Source organism: Trachurus trachurus (assembly GCF_905171665.1).
Source record: "Trachurus trachurus genome assembly, chromosome: 9".
Lineage (NCBI taxonomy): Eukaryota > Metazoa > Chordata > Actinopteri > Carangiformes > Carangidae > Trachurus > Trachurus trachurus.
The window spans coordinates 27,397,708-27,416,726 of NC_139895.1; the positions used below are offsets into that span (position 1 = coordinate 27,397,708).

Consider the following 19,019-nt stretch of genomic DNA (forward strand, 5'->3'; position numbering starts at 1 on the left):
GAATGCTCCGGCCCTCTGGGGGCAGTATTGTAATTTTCCACTTGACTTCTCTGAACATCTGATGCGCATTTTCAGCTCAAACTGCTTGTGGACAGTATGTCTGTGTTCTGCACCTGCATATGTAGGCGCATATGACTCCCTTGATAATGCTGCCTAAAACAATAGCTAATACTGCACCACTGACTTCAGACCAAGGTTTTGTTGTCGGGTGAATCACACAACTGCTCTCAGATACCAACGTGCCAACAATGTGCCTCACAACTCTCAGTTTTAAGACCCACGTGTCCAGGGATTCTCAGGTGGACGTCAGTGTGGGAAAACTGACTGCATCAGTCTGAAATGACCAAAGAGAATTGCATCTTTGTGTCCAGTATGAGACAGGGCTCGCAGACTCTAACGTTAAATTAAAAGATGCAACATCTGATGATACAACGTCATTTTCAAAGTCCATCCATTAAAAGATAATTAGCTGTTGTTACGGCTTCCTGCTGCGTCTGAGGACACAGCGCCAAATATAGCATAGCTTGCAGGCCCCCACTCGCATCTGAGAGCATTCAGCAGGAAGTCGGGCAGTCAATCCAAGGACGCAGGAGGCGGGGGGTTATTCAAGGGCGTTTTGGAGGCCCAGGGATGGGAGGCACCGTCCCTGTCAGCCAACACAGCTGGACAAATCAGGCCTGACGTATAGGAGTACATAGTCCAACCCTTTTCAATGGTACATGCATATTTCTTTTGTTAGGTGGCGGAGAGGAGAGGAGAGGAGAGGAGAGGAGAGGAGAGGAGAGGAGAGGAGAGAGAGATAAGAGAACACAGGTTAAGGTCTGAGGACCCAGATCAATATGAGCTAGCCAGAGCTGTTGCCTGGAGCAGCCTGACACAATGAAAGAAATGAAGAGTGACAACCAAATGTCCAGACCCTCAGCACCTCACGGTTCTCTTTGAGAGGGGAGACAGAGCTTTTGTGCTGCTCCCCTCTGATCTATCTGTAGCCACAAGTAACTCATGCCTAATGGGTTTAGACTGCATCAGATTTCTGTGAAATAGAAGGATGCATGGCTGCTTTCAATTGCTTTGGTTTTAAGTGTTTTTTTCTTTTTGTCATATGAAAAGGCGAGATTCACAAAATTACTGTGAATCTCAAGTAGATCAATGTTGAAAGAGCTGAGGCAAGAGGACAGTCATCTACCTTTGTAACCTCAGTTCTCTCTTTTCATGTCTAAGAAATATATGAAATGTTTAACCCCCCCGGGCAGGAAGTCAGCATACAGTACATCTCTGTAGTAGTGATATAGTACTGCACATCTTTATAATGATCTGTTCCCACACATCTCATCTCAGTATCAGGTCAACACCAGCGAAACAGAGGTGAAGCGGAGGCTGCTTTCATAGCTCCTGGTTAACATAATAAACCGCCGACTGCCACAGGCCATAATGTTCAAGTCTCTCTTTTGCTTCAATTATGAATTAGAAACGTTTGTTCTCTAGTGAGTGCAGCGAATATGAGGACACCCACAACCATCTGTACTCTACACGAGAGATGGAAGTAAAAATCTGCACACCACCCTGCTTCCTTCAAGACACTTACCAGCCCTGCTGGTCGATGGGTTTTTCTGACCATGTGCGAAACACACACATGGTCACATGGAGAAAAAGATAGATTTTTAGGCTCTTTTAGGTCATTGTTTTTGTTTTCTGGCTCACAAATTCTCTCCCCATCGATCCTCTTTCCAGCAGCAGCAGGCAGCCATTGTCAACAAAGACAGCTCTGATAAACCCAGTGTGTACTATCTATCTGCCAAGGATGTTTCAGCAATTGGGTGACCATGACAGATCTAAAGAGAGAGAGAGTGAATTTTGGATTTATATTGGTCAGGTAGCCACAAACACAGCTCCAAATGAATGCTATTATTGCTGTGTCTGATGGATGTGTGAATAAACAAATATTTGCTGGCGCGTTCAACAGAAAATAAAACAAAACATGATGGATTTTTGTGAGGGAACAATATAAGTTCACAAATACTGTATGGTCTGCAAGCTGAATTTAAAGGTAGTGGCAAATCAAGGTAGGTCATATGTAATGTAACTTGTATCCCGCCAAGTGCAGCTGAATATTTTCTTTCATTCAATCCAAAAGAAAAATCAACATCTACAGTATACGAAGAAGAAAAAAACAACCTGCATCAAAGCAACCTCCGATCGCATACCTGTAAGTCCAATAGTCAGCTCAATCATGCCTTCTACTGATTCATACTCTGAAGTGGTGGGCAAATAAATCCACAATGACATGCAGCTGAGAGAAGGAAAGCACCTCGTTCTACCCCAAGCACAGCACACAGACCATTCAAATCCCTTCCTCCCTCTGTGCTTTTATTCCCCAAATGTAATTACAAGCCTGGTGAGGGTGGCTACAGTGGCCTGGACAGCCTGCAGAACACAGCATCAACACCAACACTTGGTGGGATGAAAAGAAGAGGCTGTCCCTTCCAAAGCACCTCCGCACCTCACTGGTCCAGAGACTGTGGCTGCTCCAAGCTGCACCAGACTAACCCCATGCTTTCAGCACCACTGGCTTTTTCGCTTTAGCCCCCAGGCGGACAGAACTGGTGCGCCTGATAAAGACTGAAAGGAGGATCTTACTGCTGGGCTGTATTATCACATCCATAAACACATTATGCACATATGCACACACACACACACACACACGCACACGCACACACGCACACACACACACACACACACACACACACACACACACGCACGCACATTTGTTCAAAAACACACAACCTCCCACTGTGACAGAGATTTAAGACCATGAGGATGGTAAGCTCCCTTAGTGCAGCATGATGGAAACCAAATCCCAGGAACATTCCTTTCCATGTCCCATCCAAGACACATGTGCCTCCTGGGGAGGCTCTGTCCCTGTTTTGAATGTGTGTGTGTGTCTGTGCATGTAAAGACAGAAGGATCATAACCAGAATTGCCTAATTAGTTTCCTTAAGTCCAAAATTTCCCAGGACAGTACAGCAGAGCTGCACTGATACCTTTCATTTGCGGATAATATGGACCATCGACAACCAGGAAGACAGGCAGAATGGGAGATAAAGATGATGGCAGATGAAACGTCAACGGCGTGCCAAGTTGCTGCGTCGGGCGCAGCGCAGATGAGACAGGAAGGGACGATGGGGCTGTTATTGCTGCTTTTAAGGCCTGTTTTCCAGGAGACGCTGGGCCACCTGCCAGTGGTGCCTCCAGCTGTGAGCACCCGCCACAGGACTCCGATTGACAGTGAAGGTAAATTGTTGCTAGCAGGGGCCCTGATTGTATCTTTCGCCTCTGGCAGAATAGAAGCCAGAGTGGAAGGGTGATTGGCTTTTGTTACAGCCCTTCAGCCACAAATTAAGTGGGCATCTCAGCCGAGCCCCACCGAAAAAGCGCATTTGCTTAGAGCTGCTTTCTGGCCCCTGGAACACATCCTGTGCCCACGAAAACACACATCTGTCTCCGCTCCTTAAAACAAAAGCTTTCTGAGGAAGAAGGAGCAATCCATCCTAATGGACAATGATACATGAAGGGGAAAAAAAAAGGGGGCTGCTCAGGGAGGGAGGAGGCAGGCCCAGACAGCGAGCAGAGAGGGGAATATGTTTACCAAACACTCTGCAGGGACTGTGTTGGAATTTGAAGGCCTGATTTTTCTGGAATGCCTGTTGTGTTGAGGTCACGCAATGTAAGAAGTGGGATTTGCCAGCGTAGGAGGAACACTTGGCTCTGCTACACTCTCCCCACTGAGGACAAGCTGAAGCTAAAAGAAGGTGCTCCAGGTGGGGGGAGGGGGGTAATGGGGTGGGGGTGGGGGGACTTTGTAATCATGAGCAAGAGCCAAAGACTGTCAGCTGACTCAAAGCAGACACATATGCAACACTCGAGTTCTCCTTCTTCCTTCCTACAGTCAAGAACAAGACGGTAAAGTAAAAAAAACAACAACAACAAAACAGTGTGGCTTCACACAAAGCGCCTTTAGATTGGCCTCATCACACTGTGAGTGATGCAGCAGGATACACAGCCATTACATTTGCCCAAACTGCTGCTTAACAAAAGGCGAGCGGGGCTAGTGTCGAGGACCTAAGAAAAGGAGAGCGAGGAAGGGGGCGGAAATGAGAAAGGAGGAGGGGGTTCAGCAATACAGCTGAGCCAACAGCAACAACTATTACATGACTCATCCCACATCTGCAGCAACGGATGGCTCAGGCCCAAACTGAGGTGGACTGTAACCAGAGTCTGCCGAGCTGCACAGCCAATGGACGCCCTGCTATGTACACTGGAGACTAAATAAGACTGGACTTCACATAAAACTTCCCGGACACTGCGTTACTCTTATGTCTGCTCACTAACGCTCCGACGGCGTTCTCTTCAAATTTAGTTTCTGTTCAGAAGATGACTTGTAAATCCCAATCACTACACAAAGAAAAGCTGGTTTAATGAAAACACTGACCGAGACATAAAATCCTGTTTGTGCAGCCTTCCCTGATCATCAGTGTCTGTCTCCAAGTGCACCAGTGTGTGTGTGTGTGTGTGTGTGTGTGTGTGTGTGTGTGTGTGTATATATGGTTTGCAATAAACAGGCGTAGTGCACGCTGGAGACAGGCCCCTACAAAACTCATCATCTCTGGGAACGTGTGATTCCGACATAGCCCAGATAACAGCCATAAAGTGATTTTTCTCTTGTGCATCTCCTCAGAGCTGCAGGCGCGCAAACACACAAACTGCACACACATACAAAGACAACACTGAAAAGGTCCCTTTTGTCTGCTCAACACTGATGAAAAGCTACCCACTGCGAACTTCAATCACATTGGAAAATGAGTTGGAGACGTGCTGTAACCCCGACAGTGTCATTAAGCCTGTCAGTCAGTCCCCTGGAGTGTGGGGAGGAGGAAACCGCCATTGGTCCTCTTCGGTTTGCTGTGTGCAGCCCTGAACTAGACCCGAAGGTACCACAAGCCCCTCCTGCGCAAGATCTATGTCTGACACTGGCATAATGAAGCTATATGATTAGAGATTCTACTTTGTATGTCCATAAACCCCCAAATGTCAAACATTCAGACAAAGGAATCATGCATATTCTAATGGTGCTCAGGGTAGATGATAACAAACATTATCATGTGAGAAATGATAGCTGAAATCCCATCATATATGTTCCCACGCGTTAAAAGCCATGCATGGAACACATAGCCGCACACACACACACACACACACACATTAACAGACAGAGAGAGAGAGAGACAGACGCACAATACATAGAGCAAGATAAGCCTCTGCATGCTGTCAGAGGCTGGTGTGTGATTGGCCTCTGTGGAGCTACTGCTTCTCTCATCATTAACTCTTCAGAGGATCACACTACTCTAATCACGCTAAGCCTCTCTGAATGGTGATGAAGTCAAAAAACGTGCCCATGCACATATTCACAAAATGCCCAACTCATTACACACACACATACACACACGCACGCACACGCGCGCATACCGGCACTTTCTTCATCAACACAAGCAAATAGCAGAATACACACGAGCAGCTGGATGCAATCTGCAGAAGCAAATCTGATACAAAACACTGTGTGAACCAATTATGGCCATTTTGCGGGAACATTGCAGAACTAAGAATCACTTCTGGAGTCAAGGGTGTAATTTCCACTGAGTATAACCCCCCCCCCACACACACACACACACACACACACACACACAAAATTCTATCTCTGATGCCCCACCTTTGGTTGCTCAGTTTGATTTACTCAATAAAATGTCTAAAACATCATCTTATCTTACTTAGCGCTGCCAAAATCCACTTAATCACATTGTCCGTGCTTTCATCTGAGTCACCTTCAGTCATTAAAACGCACTCATTCCAACAGGCTTTCTGACCAGCAGTGAGTCGTGAGAACATTTCATTTTCTTTCCTGCATACCCCTGATAATAATCTAGATTTGACCAGTAATCAAAGAGAAGATTATACAGTGCACTACTTATTATAGCAAATATGAAAATACATTATTTATTATGATGTATTCGGTCTCCGTCAAGAAAACATAATGTTAAGTACAGTTACAGTAATTTACACATCAGTTTTATTTACTACGAAGGCTACGCCCTTGTCCAGAGTCAGTGAACAGCATTTACCTCCCTTCAGTTTCGCTGTATGTGTGCAATTTTTTTCCCTGCAAGCGTATGTGTGTGTCTGTGTGTATGTGTGGCGCAGTATAAAAGAACCACGTCCTTCCAACCTGAGATGACCAATGATCGCACCTTGCCACAAGCAAAAACCAATAGCTGCAATTAAACCTGCTGACAGCACCAGCAATAGCTACTAACTTTTCAAAATTGAGTCTGGCTGGCTACAATAAAACAGCGGCGCAGTCTTTACCTCTGAACCTTATACTGAATATTTTACAACCTGGATTCTACTTTGTCCCTTTTTTATCTAAGACAACACATTCAAGAGCAATTTTTTTCTTGCCGAGGTTGATGTGTAGCCAGCTAAAGGCCTGTCCTGACTGTTATTTAGAGTGCATACTGTGTGTGCTGCAAGGTCAAGTATAAACAGAACCCGTAGGCCTCCGTCCCCTCCTAAGATGGAGTACTTTCATTTCACTCACTTGGGGCCTCGTATTTTCTCTCCATTTTATTGCTTTCTCTGAGCGCTTTCCACAAAGACACATTCCACCTCCTCATACAGACGCAGGGCTCCGGTCCAAGAGAGAGTGGGGAAGGTCTGGATACTGTGCCACAGGGACAAGAATGCTGACAGGGCTGTAACTCGGGACAAAAGCTAAAGATGAGAGTGAGTGGGGGAGACAGAGTGAGAAACAAGAACAAGAGCAAGTCTCGGTGTATAGGAGTTGTTAGGAGGCTGGAGCCCCAGCCAGACTGAGGAGCTATAATCCCCATCTTTGGCGTGATGTCAGGGAGTCTTGCAGAAGACCATTTCCTCACTCCGCAAAAATGCTGCCTCCAACATCCCAGTGTGTGCCGCCGCTATATATAATGCAAACATCAAACGCTTGTAGCTAAGCTGACCTCTCGCTCCCCGGGAGACCCCATGTTCCGACGTAATACAGAAACCATCCCCCCAAACACATACACACACAGTCTGGTCTGCAGCTCCAACACACCATCTGAATTTCACCTTATCTCTAAGGACAAGCTCATCTCTATTTTACAGATGGGCGAGTGGTGAGAGGACTAATCTGGTTCCTATCTTTGACTTCACCCTAAAGATCTGAGGAAAGGAAAGCACTGGGGGAGGAGGGGCTCTTCTTCACAATGCAGGGACAAGGGGAAGCGGAGGAGGAACAAGACATACTGCATCATGAGTTTTGATCGTCAATATTGGTTGCAGGAGTCAAGATACAAAGCCAAGCAATTACACATACAGCACAAAGATACATCATCTCAGGATTTTGAGCAATTACTATTGAGATGTTTTTTTGCTTAAAGAAGATCCATATTTCTTTGATGTACAAGAGAAAGCTAACATAATGGACTCTACCTACAGTAAGCTAAGAAGGGATTAAATGTTGGTCCTTTTAAAACACTCATCTTTACACACTGTGCCAGTTTCATCTTTTAAAGATACATTTTGGGGCTTTTAGTGCTTTTATTATGATAGGACAGTATGAGAGACAGGGGAGAGAGACATGGATGACACGCAACAAAGGGCCGCTGCGCTGAAGGACTACAGTATGGCTACATGGGTGAGCCATCGGAGTGCCCGCCAGTATCATCTTTTGGACATCTATTTGGATGTCATTTGTTTTATCAGAGCACTAAGCATTATGGGTATAAAATCTGGCCAGCTAGAGTAGGCATTTGGCTCAATGCATAAATCAACAATCATTTCCAAAGTCAGACTGACTAACCGGGGCCAGTAATTTCTCCAATGTGTGAAAAAAGGCGGTTTGGCCAGGCCATTGCCCAGAGGACATAGTTGGTCTACAATACTGGCTGTGCCTAACCTCTGCCCTCAGCTCCTAATCACCAATTAGCATGCAGCCTTTTCTCCATATTGACAAAAGGCAAAGGGTATCCGCTCAGAATGCTTATTAAACAGGCTGGAAACAAACAGAGTCCCAAGTTAAATGTCTGCTTCACAGGACATCTTCTAAATGCAAATGCACACGAGCCCTTTGATGCAAGCCAGTGTGCTGTTGAGGGCAGTTGTGGAGGGAGCTGCCTTGGATTTGTTGCTCTCCCTTGTCACAACAATATCTTTTTACCACAGAGCTGCTGACATGATTCATGAGCCAGAGGACTTGATGTGGTGTTGGTGTGCCGGCCAGATGAAATCCCCTCAGTCCACTAATATAGGTTTCTGTGTTGGGGTGTGCTTCACAAGTTACTGTAGCTAAGGAGCCATTTCACACTGCTGAGCTAGAAATAGGTCTTACTGTAGCTAAATCAACCCAGTCCACCCCTCCTCAACCCTTGTCGCTGGAGACAGTATTACACAGTACACACATAATTCTACACACACGTTCAATAAACACATACACACATTTCTTTTCCGCCTCTCTCTTCCCTCTTCTCTCTGCCTTTTCCTTCCTTTCCTTCATAACTACCTCTACTGGCCCTCCCTTTTTCCAAGTACCTCTCTTTCCCTTGCTCCTTCTCCGTCTCCTTCATTAAAATGGACTTCCTAAAGCCTCCATTCGTCTTGCTGACAGCTCCACTATCGATCGGGCTGGAGAAGGGGATGCAGTTCCAGAGCTTTAAATGGCTCTCTGGCTAGCCTGGATGAGGGCTGGGCTGGACCCTGGCCAGAGGGGAGGAGGAGGAGGAGGGAGTGCCAGGTTTAGCCGGGAGGTCTGCCCCAAGTCTGGACTCTGATGCATTTTTGGTCGCCAGTGAATAACACTTAGATCGCCCCGATGGCAAGGATCAGAGTTTTAATGAAAAAGACTCACCAACTCTGTAATAAGGATCGCATTGATGAGATCAGATAATGAATTAATCACGCAGGTTGAAAGCCAACACATTAGCCAGCGTCTCTCTGGACCAATTGCAAGCGTTCCAGAAAGCAAGAACTACAATGGGACCACTCCAAAATACTGGGAAGAAATGGCGGCTGGAGTGTTTCAGTTACACCGACATGCAATTCATTTCAATCAGAGCCATGTGAACTAACGTTCCTCTGGCTGGCGCCTTCAATCGCGCTCCATCCCTTATCGTCAGCCATTATCTAGAGAGGATGAGTTGGCACATTCCGTCTTCATCCCTCTCGCCGTGTGACAACAAATCCCTCTGCCAAGATTAATGATCGGACGTTTGATTTTCCTAATGATTACAATCTCTATGGCGTACTCAGTGTCCTGTGGTGCAGTGGAGAACCCAGACGCGCCTGCTGGAACCCCCACCTCCCTCTGATGAGCACTATCTATACGTCTGTTGGTTGTCATCTATAATCATATAGTGCACCACAACAGCGGAATCAGAAAGCGAGGGAGTCTCCTGTGACCGTGTCACTGTTTATTTGTTATCTAATCTATCGCCCTGTATTGCCATTGATTGGAACAGCAAGGGAGAAAAAAAGATGGACAAGGTGTAATATTCAAGACAAATTACTCAAATCCCCAACTGTGAGTTGTTCAATCTACACAAGACACTGCAGTGTTTAGATTAAGGATTTGTTAGAGTCGCATAAGCAGCAGCAGCTTGTGATGTTTTTGTATTGATGCCTCAAGTAGGGAGTCCATAGCGCGCAGCTTTGTAGAGCCAATTTAAAAATCCAAACCCCTGATGTCAAAGAGGCCTTTAGAACTGGATTGTGTGTACTCTTTCTAAAAGCCACTCTCCCACAAAATATCATGACATGGCCTAAGAGACTGTAAAATGGAGAAAGGGTAAGACAAACACGGGTAAAGAGGAGAAAAAACAGATGAAGAGAGGGAAAAAAGGAGGTGTGGGTAAGGGTAAGGTGGAACAGAAGAAAAGAATGGAAGCTGGGGTGAAGTGGAAGGGCAGAGGAAAAAAGAAATGGAGCATGGGGCACTAAGGAAAAGAGAGAGAGAGAGAGAGAGAGAGAGAGAGAGAGAGAGAGAGAGAGAGAGAGAGAGGAGGCGGTAGAAAAGCGGAGCAGTAGTCGATATAACGGCAGTCATTCATCTCTCTGACAGCCTTCCAAATGCTCCACTGGGGAAGACACAAAGCTGCGTCACCTCGAATGCAGCAAATGCACAGCGCACACACAGGTTTGCATACATGCGCACACACACCCACCGCGGAAGTACATGTTTATGATCCTTGATTTTGCCGTGCGTGCGCACACAGAGCTCCATGTTCTGGGTCAACGGTATGTTACGGGACATAGTAAGTCAGTACATACACCATTACACTGCAACCTGTACAAGCACAAATCATAGCCACAGGCGTCACTCACACATTCGCACTCTCTCACTCTCTCTCTCTCTCTCTCTCTCTCTCTCTCTCTCACACACACACACTCACACTCACACAAGCACATCTGCTGATTTGTTAAAACGATGTGTATGTGCTGCAACAATCAAATCAAGAGCAATAAATCTCAAGGGCAGTTCAAACAAACCCATAAGGTGGGAAAGCGTCTCAGATTTTACATATACATTTTTACAATCCTACATTCCTCTGAGAAATGTGCTCCATATTTCTGTGCGCACAAGTGCGTGCATGCTCCAAGACAAACATGCACATGAACGGACCATGATGCATTCACATGACATTGGAATAGGAGGAACACAGATGTGTGCTTCCATTTATACGCACATACACACTTAAAGATACACACACACACACACACACACACACACACACACACACACACACACACACACACACACACACACACGAATCCTTGTTTCCCAGTTCTGGTCATGGCCCATTGGCTGATGCCTGCCGTCCATCTCTCATGATTCATGGCTAAGCGAGCTGCTGTAGAGCAGTTCTGAACCAGTGGGCCGAGGAGAGCCTGTGTGTCATTAAGGCACAGCGGGCTGGACATGCTGTTAGAGCTGCTGCTCTGAGCCTCGGCCTGGTCTAGTGGTGCAGGTGAGGGAGCAGGTACTTCTGGATGTGCTAGTAGTACTGCTCATGGTGGTTTGAAAAAGTACTATCAACAGCTGTTTGCACTCACAGGCTACACGTTGCCCCTTTTGAGTGTGCACGGTGAGCAAGACGGGTGTTGCCTTTTATTTGATCGGACACCGTTCTCCTACCGCCCCCCTCCCCTCCCCACCCACCCTGCATTTCAGCTAAATTAGCCCCTCTAATCATCCCCAAATCCTCCTTCTTAATCAGCAAAGTAGTAGGGGCTAAAGAAAAGAGACAAGGGTGCCAAGTCCCACCCTCTGCCATCCTCTATTAGCATGAGCCCCATGAAAGGCAGCGGAGGCACACGTCCATACCCTAATGACTCCTTAATGATCCCCTCCTCTGCTAGAGTGCTGACAAACACTGACAAACCCTGACCCTGACAAGAGGAACACCCATGCTTAGCCCTCTTCCTCACCCCTTATTTAAAGGCTCATCTCTCAGTCTTCAGCCTCATTATACCAGCTTTGGATCCAAGCAGGAACCATACAGTACAGCCCCCCCAAAACTAGCAGCAAGATAAACACCCATGATGAAATAGTCCATGTCACTTTCAGAGTGAGGGGCAAAAGTTTGAGTAAATTCCTTTCGGCAGATGGAGCGAGAGCATAGATAAACAAAGCCATAGTAAAAAAAAAAAAAAGAGCGTATGGCGGTAAGACACAGTAGAAGTGCAGAGCCTGTGGAAAAAAACATTGTTTGCATCCTTTTTTTTTTGCTTTTTCCTGATCGTGATTTCCACTTCAACTTGGGGTTGGGGGAGTCGGCGGCGGAGACTCTTTTTTAACATCACACAAGACATAATTACAGAGTGCGCCGCTGCCAGCCCGCCTCAGTTTCTCCTAAATACTCACACCCCAAATTAGGGGTTACCTCTTTCTACTTAAACCTACTATTTAAGATGAAAACGTCACAGACAAACAGAGGGGACAGGAGAGAGGGAGTATGGAGAGGAAAGACCTAGTTTAACAGCTTTGTTTCAAAATGACAGAGAAGGCCTCTGATGGTTACTGGCAGGCCTTGGATAAAGCCAGGTGTGGAAACTGGGATGAAAACAAAAGTTGGAAAAGACACACACGGCTAGAAAAGACTAGAGAGTGTGTTTATGTTCTAACTGCAGTATATATGACAGCTGAAAATCTGCTAAGGATATTTCCAAAAGGCAACGAGCTAAAGAAAAACACTAACTTCACGCTAGCCTATGACCTCACTGGTTTGGACTGCAGCTCCCAGTCCCAGTCGCGGATGACAGAGCACTCACTCTTTGAGCCTTTTCCCAGCTCTGCCTTCGTCTCTGTTTTGTTTTCTTTTTTTTTTTTCAGTTTTTTGTCTTTATAGATGAGTTTCCTGGTCAGCTTCATGACGATTTATTGGTGTCACAGAGTCCGCTGCTCAGCCACAGGCAAGGGGCCAAAACTAACTCTGCCTTTTTTCTTTGCTGTGCTGCACTGTGCTGTAAAGAGCCACAGCGGAGATTATTAGAAGATGAAAAGAGATCCCATACATGGCTCCCTTACTGATACAACAGGACCAAGGTACTGTACTGTCTCTTGAATTATAGAGAACACTCATCTGTTTTTTGTCTCTGTCTGCTCCTTCATCACTCAGAGGCCACTGTTGCACTAAAGACAGGTAGCTTAACTGTTGCAGTAACCCAGAGCTTTGATTTACACCACTACTTAGACACAGTTGTGGTATTAGTATTAGTATTAGTATTAGTATTAGTGTAGCGTATAGAAGCTTGGGTATATGTTATCTAGTGGCAAACACTGTATTGTATTGTCAACTTTAATGGATCAGGTAGATAATTCCAGTTTATTAGAACTGCAGCGTATTTTCTGTGCTTTCGACATCATCTCCACCAGAATCTACACTGTACTCACAGTGCTGTGATGAGACATGTTCAACACATGTTCAACATGGCAAAAAACGCAACCAATCAAATGATCTGAAAATGTCGGCAATGAGTCCCCATTGCAAATCTGAAGCTAAGCACGGTACAGGTCAAAGTTGAACCTGGAAGTCGATTTGCAAGACGTGCCGGAGGTTTACAACAGACAGTTTGGGAAATTTGACCGTTTAACTAACCCAGATGGCAGCAATTAATGTGATAAGCTTAACAAGCTCATTGGAATCGATGGGAGTGATGGCCTAAAAGCTGCAGAAATGAAAAACTTATATAAACTGGGTTTCCTTTGAAAGGTGGCAATATTATCTAATGTGAAAAAAAGAACCAGGGGTCGGTTACAGACACGCACGCACACATATATACACACAAAATCTGTGCTTCTCAAGTTCACAGAGTTGATTAAACGTTTCTGTTATCATCTTCCAAGCTTTTCACCCACACAATCAAAACCTGAAGCTCCACAGAATCAAATCCCACACCCCGCACCATATCAAAGCCACATGCTGCACCATGTCTTTTTATTGAATCAAACATTTCACCGTGTATATTATTTCACTGAAGTCTCAAGGAAAAAAAAAAAAAAAACTCTGTGCACTCCAATCAAAGTAGTTTCGATTCACATATGGCCCGAATTCCTATATCGCTGAGGAGTGGAATGAATGCCACTTCCTCTGTTTAAGTCTCTTCTCTGTCTTCTCCGCACTCCCAGACTGTAGGCAGCACACTGGAAATCACAGTCAGAAACAACATCCTGTCTCCAGTCTCTAGGAAGTGACCTCAGTTTCAGAAAGGCCAGATAAAAAATCCACATCAGAAACAAAAACACCAGGCTGGCCGTAATGAGCTATCCGCCAGGCTCCAGTGTGTTCTGAGGGAGACCAGGTGGTGTGACACACATATGACTCTGATTAGGGGGCCTTCAGAGGAACAAGAGGAGAGGGGGGGTAGTAGGGTGGGCCGTGCTGGACCAATAGGGACGGTCCATATATGATGCAACTATTAGTGGCGCTTAATGACTTCCACTGGGCACTGGGACACTCTGGTACTCATGAGTGGCCCATTTTTCGTTTGTATGTAAGCATGGGGCAGGGGCAGGGGCAGGGGCAGGGGCAGGGGCAGGGGCAGGGGCAGGGTGGGGGGGGGGGGGGGGGGGGGGGGGGGGGGGGCTGCAGTGTGGGTATTGTTTCCCTCTAAGAAGCAACATGTGAGCGGCCTAGACCTCGTGGCTGGAAATGTGACATACTGTGAAATACAGCGAGCCTGATACTGATATGCTGATAGGGCTCTGTGAGGTCTTTAAATGTCATTGAGTGCAGAAAAATCTTATAAAAGCTCTGGATGTGGCAGCAGGGATACAGCATACACACTTGCACGCATACTCACAAGTTAAACCATTCAATCAGACATTTGGTTGGCCAATTAGTGCAACAGCCAACCATGTGCAGAGCAGTCAAACCCCTCAGAGCAGACACTAAGGACTTTGTCTGTCCTCTTATGTCTCTCGCCCCATCTCTCTCTCCAAGCTGATTACATGACAGAGGTTTTTGGCGCTGGTGTTTGTAGACTCATAATAATACTTCTGCTCTCCACGTATCCCCAAACCGCGGGAGGGAGAGATGTCAAGGGGGACCTCTGGCCTCATTCTTCAGCTGTTAGTTTCATCCCGGTGCATTGTGCTGTGTTTGACTGGACTGTTTAAATGTCTCCTGATATCAGGCAACACAAACAAGCAGGCCCCGTCGGCCTGCTGGGAAGGATAAGGAATGAAGGGGAAGCGGAGGCCATTCTTCTCCTTGTGTGACGGAAATTGTGTTGGAACAAGCACCTGTCACCCCCCAACAATGACCACAGAGGTCGGGCAGGGAGACACAGAGAGGTAGGAGACAGAGTGAGGAGGAGAAAGAGGACACCAAAGAATAAAGAACCTAATTTCTCTCTCTCTCTCTCTCTCTCTCTCTCTCTCTCTCTCTCTCTCTCTCTCTCTCTCTCTCTCTCTCTCTGTCATCCTCTTCTTTCCCTCCCCTCCATCTCCACTTTTTTTTCCTTTCTCTGCCCCATATTCAAACAACCTAATCTGTGTAAATTACATTCCACAACAGGCATATGCTCCAAAGCCCCAGACTTAGTGCTACATGAACCAGATAAACATCTGCATTATATCTGCATTAGAGGTCTTCGGAAAAAACCGACAACCCGAAAACCCGAGGTTCCGACCCGACCCGGCTCGGGTTTGGGTCCACTCACAAGAAGTGACGCCGGGGCCGGGTCGGAACCGGTAGAGTTTGCCTCGGGTCTCGGGGCTCTTATTGTGAAAGGCCGGGTCCTACAGTACCCGAGAGGACCCGGCGATTGGCTGTCACAGCTGTCAATCACCCCCGCCCTCCCCCTTCCGTCCAATGCGAGGCTGCGAGCTGCCTGTGTGACTTATGTCACGTGATCAAAACAACTACACGACTCTTATGATGACGTCTAAGGTGACAGTTCAAGCAAAAGTTAGAGCCTCGGTCAGGACTCGGGGCAGTTAAAAAGTTTGTTTATTAACGTAACGTTATGGTTAATGGTTCAAAATGGTTAAACAATCGAGTTGCCGTAGCGTGTTGTTACCGCGGTATGCTCCGCAAAGCACATGCAAACTCCAAAATGATAACGTTAATTAAACAAGAGGAAATGACCGGTGGATTGGCGTTAGCAATGGCTAAGAAGAAGGATTACAGTACATGACCATCTAAACAAGAAAAAGGAGACGTGGATTTATTTCTGTTTACATCACGTTATGGCCAGGGGGGCTGGCAGCGGCCGCAGCCGGAGCAGGTAGAAGAAGACTACGTTTAGGTAAGAAACAGAAAGTAAAAACAAGTCTTATTTAACGCTAGACAACTTGTATTAAATCATTAAGCAACTCGGGCATTTCGGGTCCACGGGTTTTTAAGGGTTCGGCTCGGGTTCGGAACTCATATTTACAATAATAGCTCGGGGCCAGTCGGGTCCGGTGCCAATTTTCACGGGTCCATTTCGGCTCGGAGCTCATATTTACAATAAAAGCTCGGGGCCAGTCGGCTCCGGGTCAAATTTTCACGGGTCCATTTGGGTTCGGGTCCGTCAAATTGGACCCGTGAAGACCTCTAATCTGCATAAATGGTTTGCATTGATAATAAAGTGAACCAGCTGCTAAGGCTATGCTATTGGCCTTTCCTTCAACCACCTCACTCACTCACTCTCTCTCTCTCTCTCCTCCCCCATCACCTTCATCTGTTCCCTGCACCAACTTGACACCCACTTTTTAAATAGACAAAGAGCAGCAGCATCTCTGTGTCCTTCACACTCCTCCTTCAGATACCCTCTAAACAGCCAGAACTAAAGAATGCTGGGCGCAGCACAATCCCACCCCTACAACATGATAAGATACTCTTGGAAAAAAAAGAAAAAAAAAGAACTTTGTAACCTCAATTCATTGTCCTCTGCAACAGCAGTTAGCACTATCCATTTTAAAAACCGCTGTAACTGCTTTCAAGCCCCGTCTGTGTGTGCCTCCTACCTCTCTGTCCTTTAGCTTCATGGCCAGAACCAGCTGGTTGCGATGGTTGGTCAGAGCTTCGCGGTAGTTTCCCTTGGAGAAGAATGCCGAGCCCAGATTCCCATGAGCACGGCATTCCCCTGTTTGGTCACCTGGAGGGAGGAAAAAAGAAAGAAAAAAAAAAGAGTATTTACAGTACAGACCGGATGATTACAAAGCAACTAGTGTTTATTTCACATCATCCCACCGTCACTGGTGAACAGTGATGTGATGAGCCACATCTATGCCACCGACATGCCACTGCTCCCTTAAAAGGGAAAGTGGCCACTCTATGTTCTCCACAGTAGAGCGGCTTCCCTGACAGCTGCTTGTGTTGATCTCAATGCTCCAGAGGGTGAGAGGGGAAAGCCTTATTATTTCTGCCTGACAGAGAGGCCCCACAGACAGGGCCAGAGCTGAGTCTCTGTGCTCCACCTGAGAACCACAGCTCCTTATCTCCAGCTGCTTTGCCCAGTCATGTGTCAAAGTGTGTGGGGGGGAAGAGTGGAGCCAGTCAGTGCTACTCTCCGTTTTTCATTTTCTATCTTCTATCTTAGTTATTCTCTCCTTCTCTGTATGTCTGTCAACCTCTCTCTCATACTCCTATATTAGCAAAAAAAAATGTTTTCTCAGTTAAACACAGCGTTACTCATTTTCCCCCTCATTTTGGCTGTGCTAATATTTAGAGATTACACTGTTATTCTGCTTTTAGATACACAAGATCAAGGGTTTGCAGTCATTCTAGCAGCGCTTCAAGCTAAATGCTAAAGATAGCATGCTGACTTGTCTGAAGGAGATTTAGGTTTATAAGGTCGGGCAGTGTGCAGGATTTTTTGACTTTGGATCCAGTTATCTTGCTCCTACACACCTGCCTCACAAAACAGATGTTTGCTCCTGCTTTGGGTTAGCATGCTAACATGATCATGTTTAATTGTTGTAGTGTTTACAATGTTTCACAACTTTTTTGTGTGCTAACATGCTAAAATTGCTAATCAGCATAAACTAAAAAAAGATGAAACTCTCATTGTTTTAGTCATGAACCAAAGTATTGGGCAAATTAAAATTAAAAGTAGTTTATGATGCTGACTAGTGATGGTTTGCTACTTGGCTCTTTTTTATATGCTTTGAAATTAAATTTCTTTTAGATTTTTGACATAATCTGGAACATGAATGTTAATATAGGGCTGTGGGACACAGTGTGATTCAATTATGGATTGAAAAATGAACAGATAATTGAATAATGAATGATCACTCGCTCCTCCTCAGTTCAGGCCTCTTACCTAAGGTCTTGGCCACCTCTAAGTCTTGCTGCATGTAGCCGGTGCTCTTCTCGGTGTTGCCCAGGGACCAGTGGGCGCTGCTGAGGGCCGAGAAGACAGAGCCGCGGAGCTTGAGGCTGCATGTGCCGATCTTCAAAGCGGCTTCCAGCACCACAACAGAGGCCGTGTGGTGGCTCGCTGTCAGCAGCTCCTGGCCAATCACAGACACCACCACAAAGGGACTTTTGTCCAGCTTCATCTTTTGCAGCTGCTGATAGGTGGGCTCGAGAGACTCTGTGCAGGAAGGACATGAGTAAGATGGAGATTAAAAACAGACTTCAAAATATGCCACAACATAACCTTGTGCTGACATGGTAACTGACAACAATATCTGACGTTAATTGCGGCGACTGTGTTACGTGTTTACCAAGGCTGACAAATGTGACTGCTGTCTGAATTCAGACTCTACTTTTCTCCAGTAATGGGTGTGTTTTGTCTGCCTGGGTAAGCATAGCCTGTAGCTCGGGAGAGTGACGGCTTTCACTGACAATAACTCAACGTATAAGCCATTTTTTCTGTTCCCTCCACTCAGGCCAGAGTAATCTCGGGCAATTTCCGACAGAGCTGCACAAAAATGGCACAAGTTTAGACCAGTGTGGGCAACTGTCTTTATGAACCGCACAGCAAAAAAATTATATTTCTGCGTTTCTCTTGGTGTCAGTTGATACGGTTGTTGGAGAGAATAGAAGCGGCCTGGGTGGGATTTGAGATACAGTTTGAAAGGAGTGACGGGGAAACTAATGCGGCTAATGCACAACAGTAGCGACAGCAGAGGAATGCAGAGTAAAGGAGACACACAAGGTGACCTTTGAAGAGGCTGAAAACGCACACAATGACATAAATCAATGGTGGTGCCGCGCGGGATTCAGGATCCACAGCCCCTTCAGATTACAAAGCCCTCTGGCAGACACCAACATCGAACAACAGGAAGGAGGGGGCAAAGGAGGAGGCACGCCCATATCTGTGTGTGTGCGTACGTGTGTCTTCTGATGCATGTATCACTACATATTTACATCCATACATACTGTAGGTGCATCTCACTGCCCTGTATTTGCAAATATGTTAAGCAGAACTGTTACTAATTAGGTCAAACTGCTTTACAGAAGACTGCACAGTGTTAATGTGCC

The 19,019-nt window shown here is 46.2% G+C and overlaps 1 protein-coding gene across 2 annotated transcripts in view; it reads right to left on the reverse strand.

The window, feature by feature from the left end:
- LOC310990925 (tetratricopeptide repeat protein 28-like) overlaps nucleotides 1-19,019 on the reverse strand; it is a 172,072-nt gene that overhangs the window by 44,432 nt on the left and 108,621 nt on the right. For both annotated transcript variants that reach the window (XM_083978486.1, XM_083978487.1), the window contains exons 4-5: nucleotides 17,854-18,126; nucleotides 16,556-16,686 (exon numbers count right to left, since the gene is read on the reverse strand). In XM_083978486.1, the coding sequence (XP_083834612.1) occupies nucleotides 16,556-16,686; nucleotides 17,854-18,126 (404 nt within the window). The remainder of the gene's footprint in view (nucleotides 1-16,555; nucleotides 16,687-17,853; nucleotides 18,127-19,019) is intronic.